Raw genomic sequence first — 18,911 nt, 5'->3', positions numbered from 1 at the left:
CATCGTACTCAGTTATAAGACGCATTTTAAAAAGTTACAAGAAAACTGCGAATGAAAAAGTTAGAAACGACAAATTGAACTTATTAAAATCGTAGAATATTAAATTCGTTTTTAAGCTACTGCTAGAACTGAGTTCGTATGAATTTTATTTATTTGAACAAAATTTTTGTTCCGTCAATGAAATGTCGATTACGCGAAAATTTTTATTTAAATCGCTTAAAGGTGAAATTACAATTTTAAGTACAAGGAATTTGGTGAACTGAGATTCCAGTTCGCTCTTATGGAAACGAAATAAATGGAAGATCACCTACCGTCAGGACAGGGTTCCTTTTTCTGCAGACAATTGCCGTTTATGATCGCCTTATCGCAGCTGTGGCATCCATTAGGGCCTATGTTGTTTTCAGGGCCGTCGCAACCACCCACACAGTTTTCGTGACAACTTTTGCACAGACCGTTGTCATAATACTTCGAGGATGGGCACTCTGGCACGCAGTACGGTCCATCTCGGGCGTGTTTGCATTTCTTACAGTGCTCGGCATTCGGTCCTGTGCAAGAGCCATCGCACTCCTCGTGACACACCTTGCAGGTCTTCTCATCCGCTCGATAAATTCTAGATAATGGTATGAATTTCTTTGAATTATTTGTCCCTTGGGCAGCCAAATAAGGGAAAACAAAGTAATATACATGGAAAGAGAGCGAAAGCGTGCGCACGTGAAGCAGAAAGTTAAAGCCTTCTCAGGTATTTGCAGTTTACCTTCGATCCACAATCTGAGGTAGGCAAATTTGATATACAGAAATGTGTTATTTACAGTACGATACAATTGATATGAATTTATAAAGTATTTTTGAATATGTTCGAGATTAATCTTACCCTGGCGCGGTGCAGTCTTGAATGCAATCGTTTCCTAGAATGAAGTTCTTACAGGATAAACACTGTGCCGGACCGGGCCCCCAACAACCTTCGTCGGAACATTGCTCGTCGCATATTAGTCCATCTTTTACTGTAATCGTACAAAGTATTTGTATATAATATATATTTATATTATAAATTCGTATAATATCGGTATTGTTTCATCTTGGGAATTATCAGAAGCTGAGTAGGCATTGCTAGAATAAGTCGTGCGAAGGTTTACGTAATGGAAAGTATATGAATATATAAATAAAATATTTCCAATATTACGCAAATTACTACGCAACACGATAATTCTTGAAATTTAAACGCCCCAAGTATAAACTATATTCTACTACTCATTTGATGGATTAGAAAGTAATAAGTAGTAAGTAACACTCACTGCATTCGCTTTCGTTCCGATTGTTCGATAACAGGCTCTCATGCTCCGATGATTTTTTGATTCTAGTCCAATTGATACTTTGCGCGTAACACAGATTCTTGTTTTCCAATATCGCTATCGATCCGGAATAGATCTTCTTGAGAGAGCTGAGTCCGAACGAGACCAATGACGTTTTCACCACGTACAGTGATGCAAAGTATTCCGTCAAGGTTCTTCCACCTATCACCTCCAGATTCCGGAAGTACGATAAATTCTCGAAATCCTTGTGGTCCCCTTGGATATTTAAAAACCCTGTGATCTCCTTCAACGTGCTGAACACTTCCAACTTGTCCGGATGCATTTTTTCGTAACGCTTGCCGAAACTGAAATTCGAATACACGTGTTGGAATCCTTGAAAGCTTTGGTCCAGAATCGTGATCGATCCTTCGATGATGGTGCAGTCCTTGAAACTGTCGATATTCCCGGAATGTACTTTCTCCACGCCTTTGCAGGTTTTTGGGCAAGGTCCGTCGCAGGGAACGCATTCTCCGTTCAACGCCTTCTTCTTCGGCGGACAAGATCTTACGCAAGCTCCGTTGTCTTTCAGAAGGTGTTCTGGACACCTTCTCACGCAGGTTGCACCATACGCGTACTTCCCGTCAGGATTAGCCTCCCACGAGTACGTCGTAGGATTGTACCTGAAACGATCGTTGTAATCCTTACTCGGTGCGGCCAAAGTCATAAAACTTGGGAGTTTCCAACTTTTTAGCGAGTGTTCCTTATACGATACCGTACCGGGAAATCGATATTGGCAAGCGGGAAAGATTTATCGATGATAAGGATACTGTTGTAAAACGCGTTACCGGGTTCGAAACGCGTGGTAAATCCAAGAAACGCGTGGACATCAACGCGGGTTGATAGACCATTCTTGCGTTTATAGTTTCCGACTATTCGCTCGGATGTAGAGGCCACGAAATATCATATCATTGTTACAGGACATTATGGGGGGATTGTTGGGAAGATTCTTTACGCAAAGATATTGTTTTTTACGATATGCAAAAGATTTGAACAGTGGATTCTATTATTTTAACAATATATGTCGGAATTAGAACATTTACTTTTCTATCGTGTCTGATGTTATCATTTCAATTTGATCATTTAGGATTCAGGACATACGAATCCGCGCGAAAAACCGCAGCAAGGTTGACAATAACGCGCAATGTTCTAAAAAATGCTAAACATTCCATTAGTACAATAAACTTCGTATTTAGATATTTGTCGATTTTACTTGTCAATCAAAATGTAAATCCGAACACAATCCAAATTTGTCCTGGTTCGCGAGGAGAATACAACGAGATAGTTCACGACGGATCAAAGAGATAGGGATCAATCTACTTACTTTTGCATGGGCGGACATTCCTGGGTGCATACACCGTCGTCGAAGAAGTTCTTGCAGGCGATGCAGTCGCTCTGTTTCGGGCCTGTGCAGCCACCAGCGCAAAAAAGATGGCAACACTCCCGCGGATTGGGCCCGAAGCACCTGCCCTGCCAACACTGAGGCGAACAGTTTGTCTTGGAATACTTCTGACAGTTCTCAGGCCCCTCGCCCCAACAGCCTTGCTCGCAGCTCTTATCGCATGGCGGACAGGCGCGTTCTGGCGACGTGAAATTGTACACGTAGGAGTACGTTGCACTCGGACCGGTGATTATTTCTTCCCAGTTGATCTTTTGGATGTGGCACAGGTTGTAGTTGTTGTATATGCCCACGCTGCCATTGAGGATATCTGGCAACGACACGTGTGATTTAGTTATGGTGTATCATATCGGTGAGATTTCAGGTTTGTTAACCCTTTACACTGGAAGTGCTCCTCCCAGGCACAGACGATATTTCGGCAAAAAGCTCGAGTGCAAATGATTAATTAAGAGTGTAAGGGCTAAAGAAGGCAGAGATGGAAGATGGAAGAAGGAAGATGGAAGGACGTAGCGAAACTCGAATATTACGTTTTCGTTTATTAAAAGAGAAAATCGAAAGATTCGTTTACCTCTGAGAGCCGGCATCTCCAAGTTCTGCATCTGACACATCGTGACGAATAGGGCGAACTCGGTGTCATGAATGGTAAGCTTGAAGAGAGTTCTGCCCCGTATGATCTGCAATCGCGGCAGAACGACCTTTTTGACGTCCACGTGGCTGATGAGCACGTAACCGGTGACCTCCCGTATATACTGGAGAAAGCTGAGGTCGAAAGTCTCGTTCTGGAGCCATGTGATCTCCAGGTTGCCGTCGACGTAAGTACAGTTGGTGTACCGGTCTCGAAGATTCCGATAGTGATGTTGCTTGTTGGATGGAACGGAGAGGCGGCCATTGGTTCCAATGCAAACTGCAGCAATGAAAGGAAAAACTTTTAACATAAATACATACGTAATAAATTATTTTATGCCATCGAATGAGAAATTTCATCAAAAAAAAAGAAAAAAGATAAGTGCAATAGAAATACAAGTAAGTAATTTAATAGTCTCCAAAACGATTCAGACACTTATTTTTCAGTAGAGATCTTCTAGGTATCATTTGAATGTTTATGTTACAAAAAGGATATCGAATCAAATTAAATACCATATAAAAATATTTTTATATTAAGATACTGCAGTGGTCGATACACGTATACTCGCGCAGTTTAAAAATCACAATTGCGAAACGTTCTTAGCTATATAATTAAAAGGTTAACGGTCTTCGTGTTCCACAATTTATATGCGGTTGAACAAGATACTCAAATGTCAGTGTTTGAGTAACACGTGTAGTAAAGTGCAATAAAGCTTACATCGTACGGTAGGACTATTGATCCAGCTACGGTGACATTTCGTAAATGACTAAGATATAGACTGGTCGCACGACTTCCGTACGTTGACGGTTCTCTGCGTTCATAAGATCATAGAGTGGAACGGTCTAAGGTTGCCACCCACATCGTCGAAAGCGCTTCTCCGATCTATAGATAGCTTTCTAAGCTTTGAAAGCAAGCCGTGGCAGTGGGCGAACCACTTCCATAACACGCGTGCACACGCGCCTGATTTTGTTGTACAACTGACAACTACCGTACGTATCAAAGTCCTGCATCGAAGATCTTGTGACCACGCTTTGTCTATCGATACTGTACGTACATATACGATAATAATTATTCGGACGACACGTGTCTTATACTTTGTTTCATTGCAGTTAAAAAAAGTTCAGTAAACATTTTTGCTATCGTTATTGCAAATAGAAAGATAACTTAATGATTATTAATCCGTTCTCATTACGAAGCATATCATACACCATCTTTAAAGACAAGTAGTTAATGAGAATACGATCGAAGAAAAAAATTTGTTTGAATCCTTGAAAGTAGTTACTTGTTATAGTTATGAGAAATAATCCGAGTCGCTATGTATCCTCAAGACGAGGGACTCAATAATCAAAATTCTTCCTTCAGCAACCTCCATACAATCGTGTTTAATTCGAGCCGAGTAGTTCTGAAACTCGTTCGCCAAAAACCTTAATAACCTCAATTATCATCCGTGCGACCGATCGCGCCGCCAATTTCTGTTCAATATCATTCATAACTTCGTTAATAACCGGAACATGGAGCGGCATCGAGGTAAGAGTGGACGCGCCCTGAACAAAAACGATCGCCAATGATCGACAGACGTCCGAACACGATCCGCCGTCTTCCCTTTCGGATTTCTTCATCTGTTTACGTCTTTGTCCCGGTGTGGCGGCGAGATTCGGCCCCGGAATCGTACCGTCGCCCGCGTCGCGGCGCATAGTCGCACGTATCGGCCCCGACTCGGGGAATTCGGTTTTGCTGCGTAACGCGGATCGCAAACGGACGCGACGCTGCGTTCCATCAGCGGTCTTAATCTGGTCGACCGATCGGAATCATGCGAAAATAATTGCGCAACGACATCCTTCTTGCGCATCTCGGTGGCCAGTGCGCGTAAAAGAAGGCCAGACGCGACGAACACGTCATCGGGAGAGTAGGACGTATAGGGGGGCGAAGGTGGAGAAAAGAAGGGAAGAAGCGTCGGAACAACCGGACCCTGGTATTTCGTACTGACCAGATGCTGCGACGTAGCTTGTGCAAGACGAATGCAGAACGCGCGTACCAGCCCACGGCGCCACAAACTTTGAGAATGCGGATCGACCGTGGATCTGCATCGCTGCGGGATTCTTGTCGGCCAATAAGCTTCGCGGCCCCCTCGGACGCGTTTTCTGCGCTTCGACCGCTTGGAAGATTAATGTCCTAATCGTTGTGGAAGATAAGAAACAGCGAGGATTTCTTGCGAAGGAGACACAAGGACTAGCTCCTGATTGCGATGTTGGGAAGAACGTTAGCTCGCGCAAGAAGTTCATTAGGGTTATTTAATTTGTCGACGTTTGTCGATGGGACCTTTTCGCGTCCACGTTTGCAGCTCGTTAGGCAAGTTTGTCGACTGTGATAGAAATTAGTTAACGACAGTGCTTGAACAGCAGTCAACCGAGGTTATCGTTTTATTCTGCGTCGCAATATGTTTTTCTTAACCTTGAACAGTACGTTGAGTTCTTTCGTGGTACTGAAAGTAACACACCGTTTTATGAAGAATAGAAGCGGGTCGACTTACACCACTGGCTGATCATGTACGTATTTGGTGCATTCTGAAAAATTCTTGTTCGGCATACCGATGTAAATATCGACGTTTGTTCGCATATAATTCTACTGGCTCGATTGTTAGTCGCGATATTGGTTACGTCCGCGTAGAACAGGACTCGCGATCAGTTGTGTGTAAAACTAGTTGGAAGACGACTTCCGCTAACCGGAGGCGCCGTCGGCTTCCTTTTCAGGCAACGCCATGTTCAGGACTCTCGTACATCACCCTGGCTCGTCTGTTCGCCTGTTCGTTTGTTATTTTACAACAGAATCGTTCCTTTCCACCTGTGTGTTTCCCTTTTATATTCTACACGACGTGTGCGCCTCTCCGTTCCACTTTGCTCCGTGACGAGCAAGACGGTCGTACGATGGAAATTCTTACGGGAGGAAGAATATAAGGAGCACTGGTTCCGAACCCTCCGGGGACGTGTCCATCTCGTTCCTCTTCTTCTCCCCGCGTTTCTTCGGAACTTTTCACCGGCGCCGTGCGCTCACGCTCTCCGCTTCTGATCGTGGAATCAACTCCAATTCCAAGAACTTTGTAAATTGTTCGATCTTTAAGCGTTCCAATCTTCTTCGATACAGGAATATTTTGTGTCAGATTTGAGAGAAGATAATCGATATATAAAATGAAAATTGACGCATCGATTGTATTTTTGTGCGAGTTTCCGCTTCTGAAAGAGCACGTTCGCTCGTTTAATTCATATTTTTACGAACATTTTCATATCGTAATATATCATGAGGCGTTAACAGTTTCCGTTCTCGATAAAATTCAGAGAAATGGATAGAAGGAACTAAAGAAACCATATTGTAGAATATTACCAACATACGCGTTACAAGCTTAGAAACGCTTCAACAGTAAGTCTTCCCAATGGTTTACACTCCGTGGGATCAAAGTAACTCCGAAAAGCCACAAGCTGTCGTAAAAAACCTGCGATGCAACGCAACTCTTCGCACTTTGGCCCACGCATCGGAAGCGAAGTCGGAGGTTTCAGGAGGAGCGCGAGAGCTTTCACGAGGTTTCGAGGTAACAAAATTACGAGACAGCCGATGCAACCGCGTCGCGTCAAACAGAAAGTTATGTCGCAATGAAAAAAAAAAAAAAGGAAAGAAAAGAAAAAGTAAGAAGGAAAAGAGGAAGAAAAGAATAAAATAAAAAAGAAGAAAACAGAAGGGGTACGCATGAGATAACCGAGCGAATGGCTGAACCCGTTTAGTCGGGGGAGAAAAGTAGTAGTTGGGAGCGGTGAAGAAGTGTCGGTCGAGGTCGGCCAGCCAACACGTTCTCTCTCGTTCTCGGACCCAGGGTCCAGCCACGAAGTCCACCGGCGAATTTCGAGCCCCGTAGGGCTACGGAAACGTGGCAATTATCTTCGACAACGGGGTTACGAAAATTACCGGGCCAACTCCTCGGTCAGGATTAAAATTCTCCTAAATTTACGATGCCTGCACGCTTCTGAAAGACAATGGCAACGTATCGATTACGGGGTAGGGGGCGCGAATTCTCCCGTAGTTCGCCAATTACCTTTGCCGAGTTCTAGGAACACTTGTCAAGGTGTCGGTTTTCACACGCCGCGCGTGTCTTTAAGTTGATGTTTATAGGAATAAAATTGGCGAATTTAATGGCGGTAGCTTTTAACTTTGCTACGTGCAGGCTTAAATTTTAAATGCTAATTTTCCATAAACGCATAAAATCTCAGTCTAGTAATCGTATATTCGCTATACCGCACGCAATAACCCTTATGTTTCGTCTTCGTTCGATTCCTTATTTACAAATTTCACCACCTCCCTCGGCCGGTTATTTGATGCTCGGATCACGCAAACGAGCCACTGTGTCTCGTCGCGATGTATAATGTATCATCGATGGATCACCATGGAGGATGTCGGAGTCGCGAGGATCACCGGCGAAGAAAGCCATCGCCACGTGGACTCGCCAATGAGTGAAGCTGTCGACAAAAAGTTCGAGTCACCGGCTCGTATCTGAGAGGAAGAACAGCCAGAAGGAAACAACACGAAGGAAACGAGCGAACGAGCCGACGACGGCCGCGAAACCGAAATCCCGCGGCGAGGGCTTCTTCTGTGGGCGCCGGAGTTGTGCGCTCGCCGTGTGCCCGGCGACCACCTTCTAGGAGAAGGCAAGCACCGATTTTTATGCGCCACTTTAGGACGCCATTAAAGGCCAAAGTAATACGAAATAACCGCACGCCGATGGCGGCGCCGTCGCCGCCGTTTATTTCGCCTCGTAAACATCGATACGCACCGTGCAGCCTCTTCTTCTCGATTCTTCCCCGCCGATTCGGGGTCTTCTCGTGCGGAGCCGACCCTACGGCAAACCCTACTCCTTCGAAGGAATAAAGACCAGGTATCGTAAATGCGCGAAATAACCATCGGAGAGCTCTGGTTTCTTCCGACGCGGACCAAGGGAGAAAAAGATCGGTGGTGAGAAGGGACGCCAGAAAAAAGAATGAGTGGAATGGTGAGGGATGGGAGGGGTAGGTGGGAGACAGCCGACCGGACTGGAAGCTCGAAGGGGAAACAATAATTTAGGAACACCCGTCCGGGCGAGAGACCGAACGCCGAGGAACAATGGGCTCCTCCACCTCGAAGGTGAAACTCGTCGTACCGCACCGAACACCGAGACACTGATTCTCTAATAAAAGTCACCATGTAAACACGAGTTTGCCATCCTCCGCTCTGCAAGAGCAAGCGTTACGAGCGTTGACTCCTGACATCGAACCAACGGGTTTGGATAAACAGTATCCTGCTTCGTTGTCGCTCTATTCCACTCTCTGTTTTGTGAGAATTAATGCGTATGTTGGCAGCGTTTCTTTGTTCCGACGCTGGATTGATTTGTACGAAGGAATCTGAAGTGATCTTTTTGTGGATTGTCTTTGTATCAAGTGTGGGTGATGGGAATTATGGATGAGACGTATGGTGGTGGCTTCGGTTGCGATACAGCGCGATTTTTGTAATGTATCTCGAACGCGAGAATGGTAAAAGTTCGTATCACATTTTCGAATGATTTATTATTTCAAAATGAAAATTAAGAGGGTACCTACTTTCGTATAAGGTTTGCGATCGATAAGGTCTTCTAAGAAGCCATCGATCTCGATGTAGATTTTGATGATAATTTAAAACTCGATTTAACGTTAAATAAATTACATCCAACGGCGTTTAAGGGAGGTTATATTCGTGTAAATTGCGAATCCGACCTGTAATCGAAACATATGTACATGAAAGATTTATTGCGTACAGCGTGCTAAAACGAAGCATCGAAGCGAGAGATTCAATAAAACCGAGTAACCGGACCAGAAAATAAATACGTCAACGCTACGCTCGAACCCGATGTGTGGTTCGCAACGTTAATTATCGCACTGTTAACCAAGGAAGGTTAAAATTTGCAACAACGTCGCCTTTCAGATTAAAAGCAAAACGAGATTAAAGGAATCGTTTGGCTCCCAGGGTATCTTTGCCAGTGACAAAAACGGGTTTGCTTAAGCGAAAAGCAATTAATCATCCATACGAGTTCCCGGTTTGCGTGTAATCTCCCGTTCACCGTGAACACGCTCGAATCCACTGGCAAAAAGCCGATGGTTTCGTCGCGAAAAAAGAAGGGAATGAAACGAGAACGAAATGCTCGGACTTCGCGGTCTGACACATATTTATGCAGCCTGGAGCTCCATTACCGTGCCACACTTCTGAATATTACTTCTCGAACAAACACGCCACACTCCGGGAATAATATACCACCTTGGGATACCGAGACCGATCTTCGCCTGCCGGTGCTAACCGCATTTTCTACTGCGCTCCATTTTCTCCCCTCGCGCGCCAAATCGACCGCGATTCAAATAACTTTCGTCCCGCTCAGTGTACGAAAGGCAAACACGTCGATTGTTCGTTTCGCGATAAGGGAACTCGAGCGATCCCGTAAGAACCGGTTCGCGACATTCCGCGATCTTTCTGCAAAATCGAATATATCGAATATCTTTTTTTTTTTTTTTATTCTTCGTGATCTCCGCGCTATCTTCACGCGGTATTCGCGCGAACTACTCCAGAAATCTCATCGATGGTCCTATTCGTTCTGGTTTCTTTTATTTCTCTTTTTCTTGGGTATTCTACGAGACCAGATTGTGAACGTAACACGGAAGATTACGACAAACGCGAAGCAGAAAAGCATGGTACTGCTCCATGACTGCACCTCTCCTGTAAATTTGACCACGTCACTTCTCGCCGTGTTAACGGCGAATATTTTTCTGTTTTCGCAGAATCTTCGCCAGAGTTCGCATCGATAGACTCTTTCCCTTCTGATCTCTGCTCTTTTTCATTTTAGACACGTTACAAAAAAAAAGTCTCGAATGTAACACGGAAAATTACGATGAACACGAGCCAGAAGAACGACGAATCGCTTCGTCACTCTCGATCAAGGTGGAGTCACGGCCGCCATGACCTTGCACGAGGATCGATCTTCGCGCGGCGCGGAATTGAAGAGCGAAAAGAAGGCCGACGCCGAGCGGCAAATAGAGTACCAGTTCGAGGATATATAAGTGGTTCGTATACGTTATAAGCCGTAGCATAACCATCCCAGGGCGTAACATTAATAGCTTTATGGTTTATTGCTTTCGAGTCTGCGGTTAAGCTTCTCTCCGCTCCCTGCGGGCGAGCTATGCGTTCGAGTCTCTTAGCGGGATAGGCCCATACAAAAAATAATAAATAAATGTATGAACATTTCATTGACATTTTATTTCAGAATGTAATTTCAATTCGTGTTCTTTCGAAATTCGATTGTATCCAATGCAATCGATTCTAGTCGGGGATCATTATAGATTTTTGATCGTCACGGTCTTGCGAGCCTGGATCTCGTTTGCAGTAATTCTAATACTCCATGACAACCAATCCTGCTCTGCGCTTTACATTATTCCAGTTTCAATACACGCCAATTAGTCGCGAGTAACATTTTAATTGCAAATCCCATTTTTTCGTCGATATTTCTCTCTATGTTTTCGGTGCTTTGTAATTTCCAACTTCACCGAGTCCACTGTACATAGATTGTTAAAAGAATGATCTCGTGTTTATCTTTAACGACGCACTTGATCATGCTATTTCTGCCGAGATTCATGTGGAACGGGAAAGATTCAACAGGTGCTCACGTAGTCATTACGTAATTTGCACAAATTGCGAGGTATTAGCGTTTCCAGTCGATACATTCGAAAAACCTTTGTTTTGCAAATTCGCTGTGAACGTGATAGATATAAATTGAAAATAATACGAAGTCAAGCAGTAAATCATATAAAATGATATGCTTCGAGTGAAACATTAACGAAGGCGACACTTAACACACAATGCTCGATCTATAATGAATTACGTGAATAATTTTCTCATTATTACTTAAAATCGACTTTCAATCAGCTCAGTCGGCATTCAGCCACTTACATGACATTAACGGAGTTGAAGGGAAGTAAGATCATAGAGAAAAAAAATTTCTGTGACGTGGATCGGTAATCTTCTTTCGACTTTGTTTACTTGGGACGTAGTTCTTCGACGAGCCATTGAATTTAAAAAAAGACGAATTACAATTTGTAATAGATGTTAATCCATGAATATAAAAAACATGTTATTTCATTGGTTTTCATTTCATCTTTACACAAGACTTCGCTCGTTAGTCTTTGTTGTTTCAGACCTTGCTGCATTGACGATGTAAAAATGTCGTGTTGCTTTTGGAACCTTTTATTTGTAACATTTACAGTTTTGAAAATTAAAGTTGAATGTAACGAACCTCGCCTTGAATATACGAAAAATGATTATGATAGTTTTATCAGTTCAATTTTTTCAATCGTAACTCGACGTAATTATACATTTCATATGTTCACTACGCTCATCCAGATAATACTGAACACCACAAAATTACCCGCAAATGAATATAACCATTTTTTACAAAACAGCTATTACATAGATATTTTCATAAGCACAGAAACTGAGAAGAAAACGAATCTAATAGATAGAGCTTTAACTGCTATAAAACTTTCTTGATCTCAAAATGACTATTTCCTTTAGGTTCTCATACTTATTCATAAACTTTATTTTAATTGAAAAAGGAGCAATATCGATCGATCCTTTTAGATCCAAATATTTGAAGAGCCTGCGAGAAAAATTATTATTTATTAATTATGTACAGTGGAAACACATCTTTTTGGATGGTTTTGTAAAGAAGACACGATGCACTAAAATATAATATCCAGTTTACCAAAGATAAATATAATTAATAACGCGCTGCATCAGAAAGCAATATCTTCTCCTTATTCTCGCTTCTTATTTTCACAGATAAATCAACATGCGTGTCAACTGAAACGTAGTAAAGCGCGCGAGATTTAAATTCTCTGGAAACAACGCGGCAATCAACATCGCTCGACGAGAGTCACATTTTCTCTTTCCATCCGCGTAGGATAATACGCTCAGGGCACAGGCGAGAAAGTAACGACGAATCGAAATGAAGTACGGAGGGTAACAGAGTGGACGAGGAACGAACGACTGCATGTGGAATGCGCTTTGTTCGATCTTCTCTCTCGGATCCGCGACTTGAATGTTGTTCCTGTCTCGTTCCATCGTTCCTCTCCCTTACCTCAGGCGGTAAGATTGTTTCTCGATCCTTCTCGTTCTCATCTCACCTCGGCAACCTCAGCAGCCGCCAGGCTGAACCTCGCGCGTTTGTCGAGGGCACGCGAACTCGCGTTTGCCCTCCGAGAGGGTATTAACTCCCAGCCGCTGCTCATACACATCATTTCTCCTGTCGCTGTCTTTCGTTCTCCGCAATTCTACTGCTAGTTTCTACTCGCTGATTGCGAGAATAGTCCACGAATTATCCTGGCCCCTTAAGCATAGAGTTTCATCTTTTTCAGTACATTACTAACAAAGTGACTGAATCTAGCGTTAGTATTACAGTGTAAGAAACTTCAAATTGAAAATTGTCGGAAGACTAACGGTAAGAAGAAGATCAAGAAGATGATGTAGAACTTGGGAATAAATAATGTTGCGTAGACCTTGTTAGAAAATATTTAAAATATATCGTATTTTATAAAATGCTGCTCAGTTAAGCTCAATTTGTACATTGATGAACAAAAGTAATTTTCTTCTCTCCTACGTCCAGAAACAAAGTTAATTGTACGTATATTTTCGGTTTCAAGCGAAGAACTGTAGTATTTTTTCCCGTTTCCACGCATTAAAATAAGTCGCTGTATTTAATCAATCGGATTCTCAGGCAGACAAAAGGTTTTTATTATTCGTTGCTTGTTTTCCACGTGGCACGCTGACTTACTATGAACGCTCGTAGAAAGAAAAATTCACGATTCGATTCTCCGATTCCTTGGTTCAAGAATAAGAGTTTAAACGAAGATAAAACTTAAATAACATAATCGGCTTTTTCTAGTGTGTATTCTCATGAGTCTGAAAGACAAAGAACAGATAAGAGAAACTAGTTTGTGGTCAACATGCTGAAACGGTGATCCGTGTTAACAATGGAAGTAGATGCATATCTATTTCGATTTCATGGTCGAAGGTCATGCATGAGCATACCGACTGAAATACTATGGTCAAGGTCGTTACGTTTGACCTTCCTTGAATTGTCGAAAAGGTAAAGCGATAAGTTCCACAATTTTTACGATCCACGAATATAAATGACAGAAAAATAGATTTACGTCATATTTTGCATTTTATGTTGGAACAAGTATGCATTTTGTACTTTGTTTCTTTAAATACGATCGCAAGATCTTCTATGTAATCTCGTATAATAACAAATCGTTATATAAATCACATTTGTATAATATATCACGAGAATTAATGTTATACGCACATTAACACAGAAGGTTGATTATTTATGACATAAATAAATAATTTATGATATGAGCGAGAGAAGAAAATCGTAGTAATAGTAGATTATAAATAGAAAGAAACTAATGAGATAGCGTTATACATATTATAATTATAAAATGGAAAATAGATTCTTAGAAATTTGCAGAATGTAGAGTATACTAATAATAAGAGGATCGGTGTAATTATATTCGATGTTCAACGACTAATTTGTCAGTGAAATTATTCCAGTTGCCCACAGCTACTCATTAGCAGCGTAATAAGAGCATCAATGAATTCGATAATGAGATTGTGTCCTTTCACTATAGAATATTTCACAGTATACGAATGCAAGAAACGTTGTTACAGCACTTAACACGTCATTCCTCGTAAAAAATGTCACGTATACATAAATCTTATTTCCAACTACATTTTATGTTTCTTTGGAATTTCCACGTTGCATGGTTACTGTGAACTCTCTCTGCTTGTTTTTATTATCGCTAAAGGCCAGCACTAATGGAACACGATTAGGTTAAACGTCGATCGAAGCATCAACCAGTGAAAGTGACTTTCACCCCTCCGAGGATTCTGGAATCTTAAATTATCGATACCACAGCTCGTAAATCATTTCGTTGGCGGTCTGAATCGCGGATTCGTAATGGCCGACGTATAACTCGCGCCTCGGATAACAATCTCTTCTCTCCCTTTCGAGCGGTTTCGCCAACTGCGGCGCAAGGGAAGAGATTTTAATATACGAGCGGACCGAGATCGGTGTAAACCGACCAACTCGTACCTATGGAATCCCCGAGCTGCAGATAAACACGCAGATACGAAAACTCGACACGTTTGCTTGGCAGTCCCTCTTGAAAAACGCCTTGCATAAGGATTTTCGTCGGGATATTTTAATTGCCGTGACGAATGATGCTCGCGAATCCTTGGCTTTATTCGTTTCGAAATATCGGTAGGCTCCGTTGCTTGGAATTATATTTCGGTATAGCGTGGTTAGATGAAGATTAGAGAACAGAGCTGCAATAGACTTACTTCACCAAAAACAAGAAAGAGTAAGAAGGCAATAAGTTACATTAAAACTCTCTTATACCTTAATTGAAACTATTCTAATATTCTCTCTCTCTCTCTCTACATATAAACTCCTGAAGTTCTTGAAATATTTTTCTATTAAACGAATGACTTTTCCAACATCATTTATCAAACACAATGCAAAACATTTTTCACGAGCCTGTCGAATTCTAGATGCATCTCGGTCTCGTTACGTTATAGCATCGCTTTTTCTTCTTGGTCGATCGCGGGGTATCCGGTTCGCCGCGTTCTCCGATCGAGGCGAACGTCTGACATTTAACACGCGGCGCATCGAGCCGAGGCGCCTACAAAGGGAATCGGTCTGTGGTGGATCCAGAACACGAGACCTCGCGATCGATCCATCCAGTGTGAATCGCGTATCGGGCGTCGACCACCCTTGAAGAGACGTACATCTTCCTCCAGCTTTTCTCCTTTCTTATTCCACTTCGAGAACCAAGAGACACAAGGATCGCGATGTGGATACGTTTCAGGCGCCATGGATCGCGACGCGAAGAGTATACCTATTACCGTTCATTAAGTACTTATTTGCGCACTTTCAAATTATTACACATATATAAAATATATTCGGAATGAAACTCTTGAATCTGGTTTTATCTTCTATCATGATTAATCTACCACTTAATAAAAATGTAATAATCGAGAGATTAAATGAAAATTGGCCACGCTGCTTTGTTGGAAATTGTATCTATACAAATGACAAGTTAAACGTCTTTAAACTTGTCTGTTTAACGTTAAGATCTCAGAATGATTGAAACATATGCTTCTAGCATTTTTTAACGTTTAAATAGATTTTACGAAGCATCGGCTATTGGTTATAAATAAACACGGAATTTGAGTAACGCAAGTGTATTCTTTCTTTTAGTTTAAATTTGACACCAGTTTTAAGGAGGTTTTAAGAGATAAGGAATTAACAATAGAAAAACGTTCTTCGATCGAAGCTTTGAAAATATAACAAAGATATCGATCTTTCGATCCAACTGCATCAGGTATCGAAATATTTATGGTTACGAATGTCCATATTGATTTCTTCTTTCGTATTTTGCTCGGTATTATTCAAGGTTATCGATGAGTTTTTCCGTGACCATCCTCGTAAGTACGATCGATCGATGATCCTCGCAGTCGTGGTATGTGGGCGTACTCTGCACTCGACTTCTCTCGAGTTCGTTGCAATAAGCGAGCCGATCTGAACTCCCTTCTAGTTCAAATCGATAACCCGCATTTCTGCTTCTTGCCTGGTTCGCGGAGCATAATAGATTCGACTTATTTTATCAAGGCGGAGAAGATACAGAAATCTATCAGGGTTGGTTCATCTGTTATGGGGCTATCTTACGCAATCTCGGTGAAGCTTTCTCTAAAGAATCGAGCTAAATGGAAAACGTTTCTGCGAGCATTCATACAAAACGCCCACGCTTGACACATTTGTTTCGTGGTCCGATCCGATGATAATTGCAACGTTGCAAGGAGTCTGTGATTTACCAGTTCAATCACTCGCATTGAAACAGTATTTTTGACACATGATAAATCGTGCAAGATTTAAATGTGCTTAGGGCAGTTATCGATGATTGATGATACCTACTCGTTATAAAGAAACTAGCGTCTGTTTCCTTGCTTTCTTATTTCGTTCTAAATTGCATCGGGTTTAATCACTTTTGCAAGATCTTTCGAGTTTTAGGTTCGTAATGGTATAGAGATTGAGTAACATTTTGCCATTTTTCCATCAACAGCTTATATCTTTCACGAAATATCATTTGATATAACGCATAAAACCAATATTAGCAATAAGAGAAACAAAAGAATCAATCTGTTTCGAAAATAAACTTCTATTCTCTGGAATAATATAATAAAATTGATTGGCACTGTGAAAACGGTTAAAACGAGAAACGAATTAAAAATCGGCATAAGCTGATGAAGCAAAAACTCGATAAACTTCTTTTCAATTCGGAAAACCCATTTTACGGAGACGTGTAACAGTTAGCGGTCGTTAAAACACGACGAGTTATTGCTTAATTGAATCGCGGAATAACGACTCGCTCACGTAACGTCATAGCTCGACTACCGCAACGAGATTCTCTTTATCACCGCGCATACACCTCGTTATCCTCGCGTCATCTGTCGTAAATGATTTTGCCACTAGTTGTGTGAATATGCGATATATGTATGAAAACGAATATATCGTGATTGTGTACCTGCCACGTCCGAAAACCCAGACGATGGACACCAATTTTATCGACACGCTTTATCTCGACATGGTCCGATACTCGGTTTAAGTTGGAGCTCACCTCGAAATCGTACGTCACCAACAAATTCCGAAACTTTGGTCGCAATAACGTAACACGTGAATCATGAGTCGATAGAGAAAATGTACAATGTAAAATCCCGTTATAAGCAACGCCAGGAAGATTCTACGCTTCGAAATAAGACGAAGATTAAACGTAATAAAATTGCATTACAGGCTTTGAAAGATGTTTCAAAGAATCGAGTTCGAAAATTTGTCTAGTATCTATACGCCAAGTCTTTTAATTTCTAACTAGACAGATTCGATAGGCTAAACAGGAAGAGAAGTTAAAAAATGTAGCGAAAAATAAAATCTCTTCCTTCAAGGCCTCATTTTGCAGGAGATAACGTTTGAACATGTTTAGTTACATTTTTATTTATATATTTACGTATATAAAAGACTTCACCTTAACTTCGATTGTACCACGAATTAGTTTTGGAGTCGTTCTATCGCAAGAGAATAGATCGCAGCAAGAATTTTCCAGTCACGAAAGTATCACGCTCGTTAAGAATATCGGCTACGATAGAATAGAAGAAGATTCGACAAAGCGTTGCAAATAGATTCACCGATTGTGAAACGAGGGATCAGCCCTTGAATGCGCAAAGGCCCCCGATGCTGTACACTGGCCATTGTTCGATCCATCGAACTCGACGCCCCACGAATCGTTCTCGATTTCTTCCCGCTGTTCTGGATTTATGTTCGTTTCGATTACCTTTGGCTACAGTATTCTTTTTGCGCTTGAAACGAAGAGATTGCACGCGAGAGATTGCGATCGGCTATTTTCTCGCCCGTGCTTTATTCCTGCTTGCGGTTCGGTTCTTTAATAACGCTTCGGAATAGATCGTATCGATATAGCGTTTCAAGTTTGAACGATGATTTCTGTGTACACTATGTTTTTTGAAATGTTACATTTAATTGTTAATCGAAATTACTATATAATATTACGATGCTTGATATTTTGTGTAAATGATCCACGTAGCGATTATTATTATATGCTAATGCCTCTCTAAAACACGTCAATGATGCCAATTATTAGTTTGTCTAGATTATAACCTTCGTTTGGCACCAAAAGCGAGTAACATTTACTTTATTTTCGAATCGCGAGTCTCCTGTTCTCGCGTAGCAAAGAACGGTAAAGGATAATTTGTCAAAGGTTTCGCTGTTCGTAGGTAAGAAGAAAGCGGACCACCGCACAGTTTAGGACAGGTGTCCCATTGCAAGAAACAACGCCCTGCATCTTGTGAATTCTCGAATGCTAGCTCTGAATGCAAACCCAAATGGTGGAATTCCGTTTCCGCCGTGAAGGACATTTGTCGACCATGTTGAGCTTACGCGCAACAGCGTCCTGCGATCCGTTATCCACGGAATGCAAGCGGCGGATTTCAAACCGCGACAGAGGCGATTACGGAGCAATTAAAGTCCTCGAGACACGCGAGGATATCGGTGGCAAGAACACGAGATTGATATAAACGGTGCGGCGTTCGTGCCGAGACAAGAAAGCTGATTTCCCACGTGCGCCACGCCATCTCCTTCCACTTTCCCGATCACGATTTCGCGTTTACTGGCTGTAACGGACGAAGCAACAGGTATTCCTTCGCTGTATGGTGCAATTTTCTTCTTTTTTACGATAATAATATTGCAAGTTATTTTTTTGATCGATATCGGTAAAGTAAAGTAGCAATACATTTTTCTGCAAAGATGATATCTTCTTCCCTATGCAAAAATTTCCGAAATTATTAAGACAAGAAGTATTTTGATATTACGATGAGTGAT

General features: G+C 41.8%; 1 protein-coding gene across 4 annotated transcripts in view; it reads right to left on the bottom strand.

Moving 5' to 3' along the window:
• The window catches only part of LOC126876531 (epidermal growth factor receptor), a 172,889-nt gene that overhangs the window by 5,822 nt on the left and 148,156 nt on the right, over positions 1 to 18,911 (bottom strand). For all 4 annotated transcript variants that reach the window (XM_050639399.1, XM_050639389.1, XM_050639384.1 and 1 more), the window contains 5 exons: positions 3,314 to 3,649; positions 2,671 to 3,055; positions 1,293 to 1,969; positions 872 to 1,001; positions 312 to 610 (listed from right to left, as the gene is read on the bottom strand). In XM_050639399.1, the coding sequence (XP_050495356.1) occupies positions 312 to 610; positions 872 to 1,001; positions 1,293 to 1,969; positions 2,671 to 3,055; positions 3,314 to 3,649 (1,827 nt within the window). The remainder of the gene's footprint in view (positions 1 to 311; positions 611 to 871; positions 1,002 to 1,292; positions 1,970 to 2,670; positions 3,056 to 3,313; positions 3,650 to 18,911) is intronic.

Source organism: Bombus huntii, chromosome 2 (genome assembly GCF_024542735.1).
Source record: "Bombus huntii isolate Logan2020A chromosome 2, iyBomHunt1.1, whole genome shotgun sequence".
NCBI lineage: Eukaryota > Metazoa > Arthropoda > Insecta > Hymenoptera > Apidae > Bombus > Bombus huntii.
Note: the sequence above shows the minus strand (reverse complement) of the source record. Positions and strands in the feature narration are given on the sequence as shown.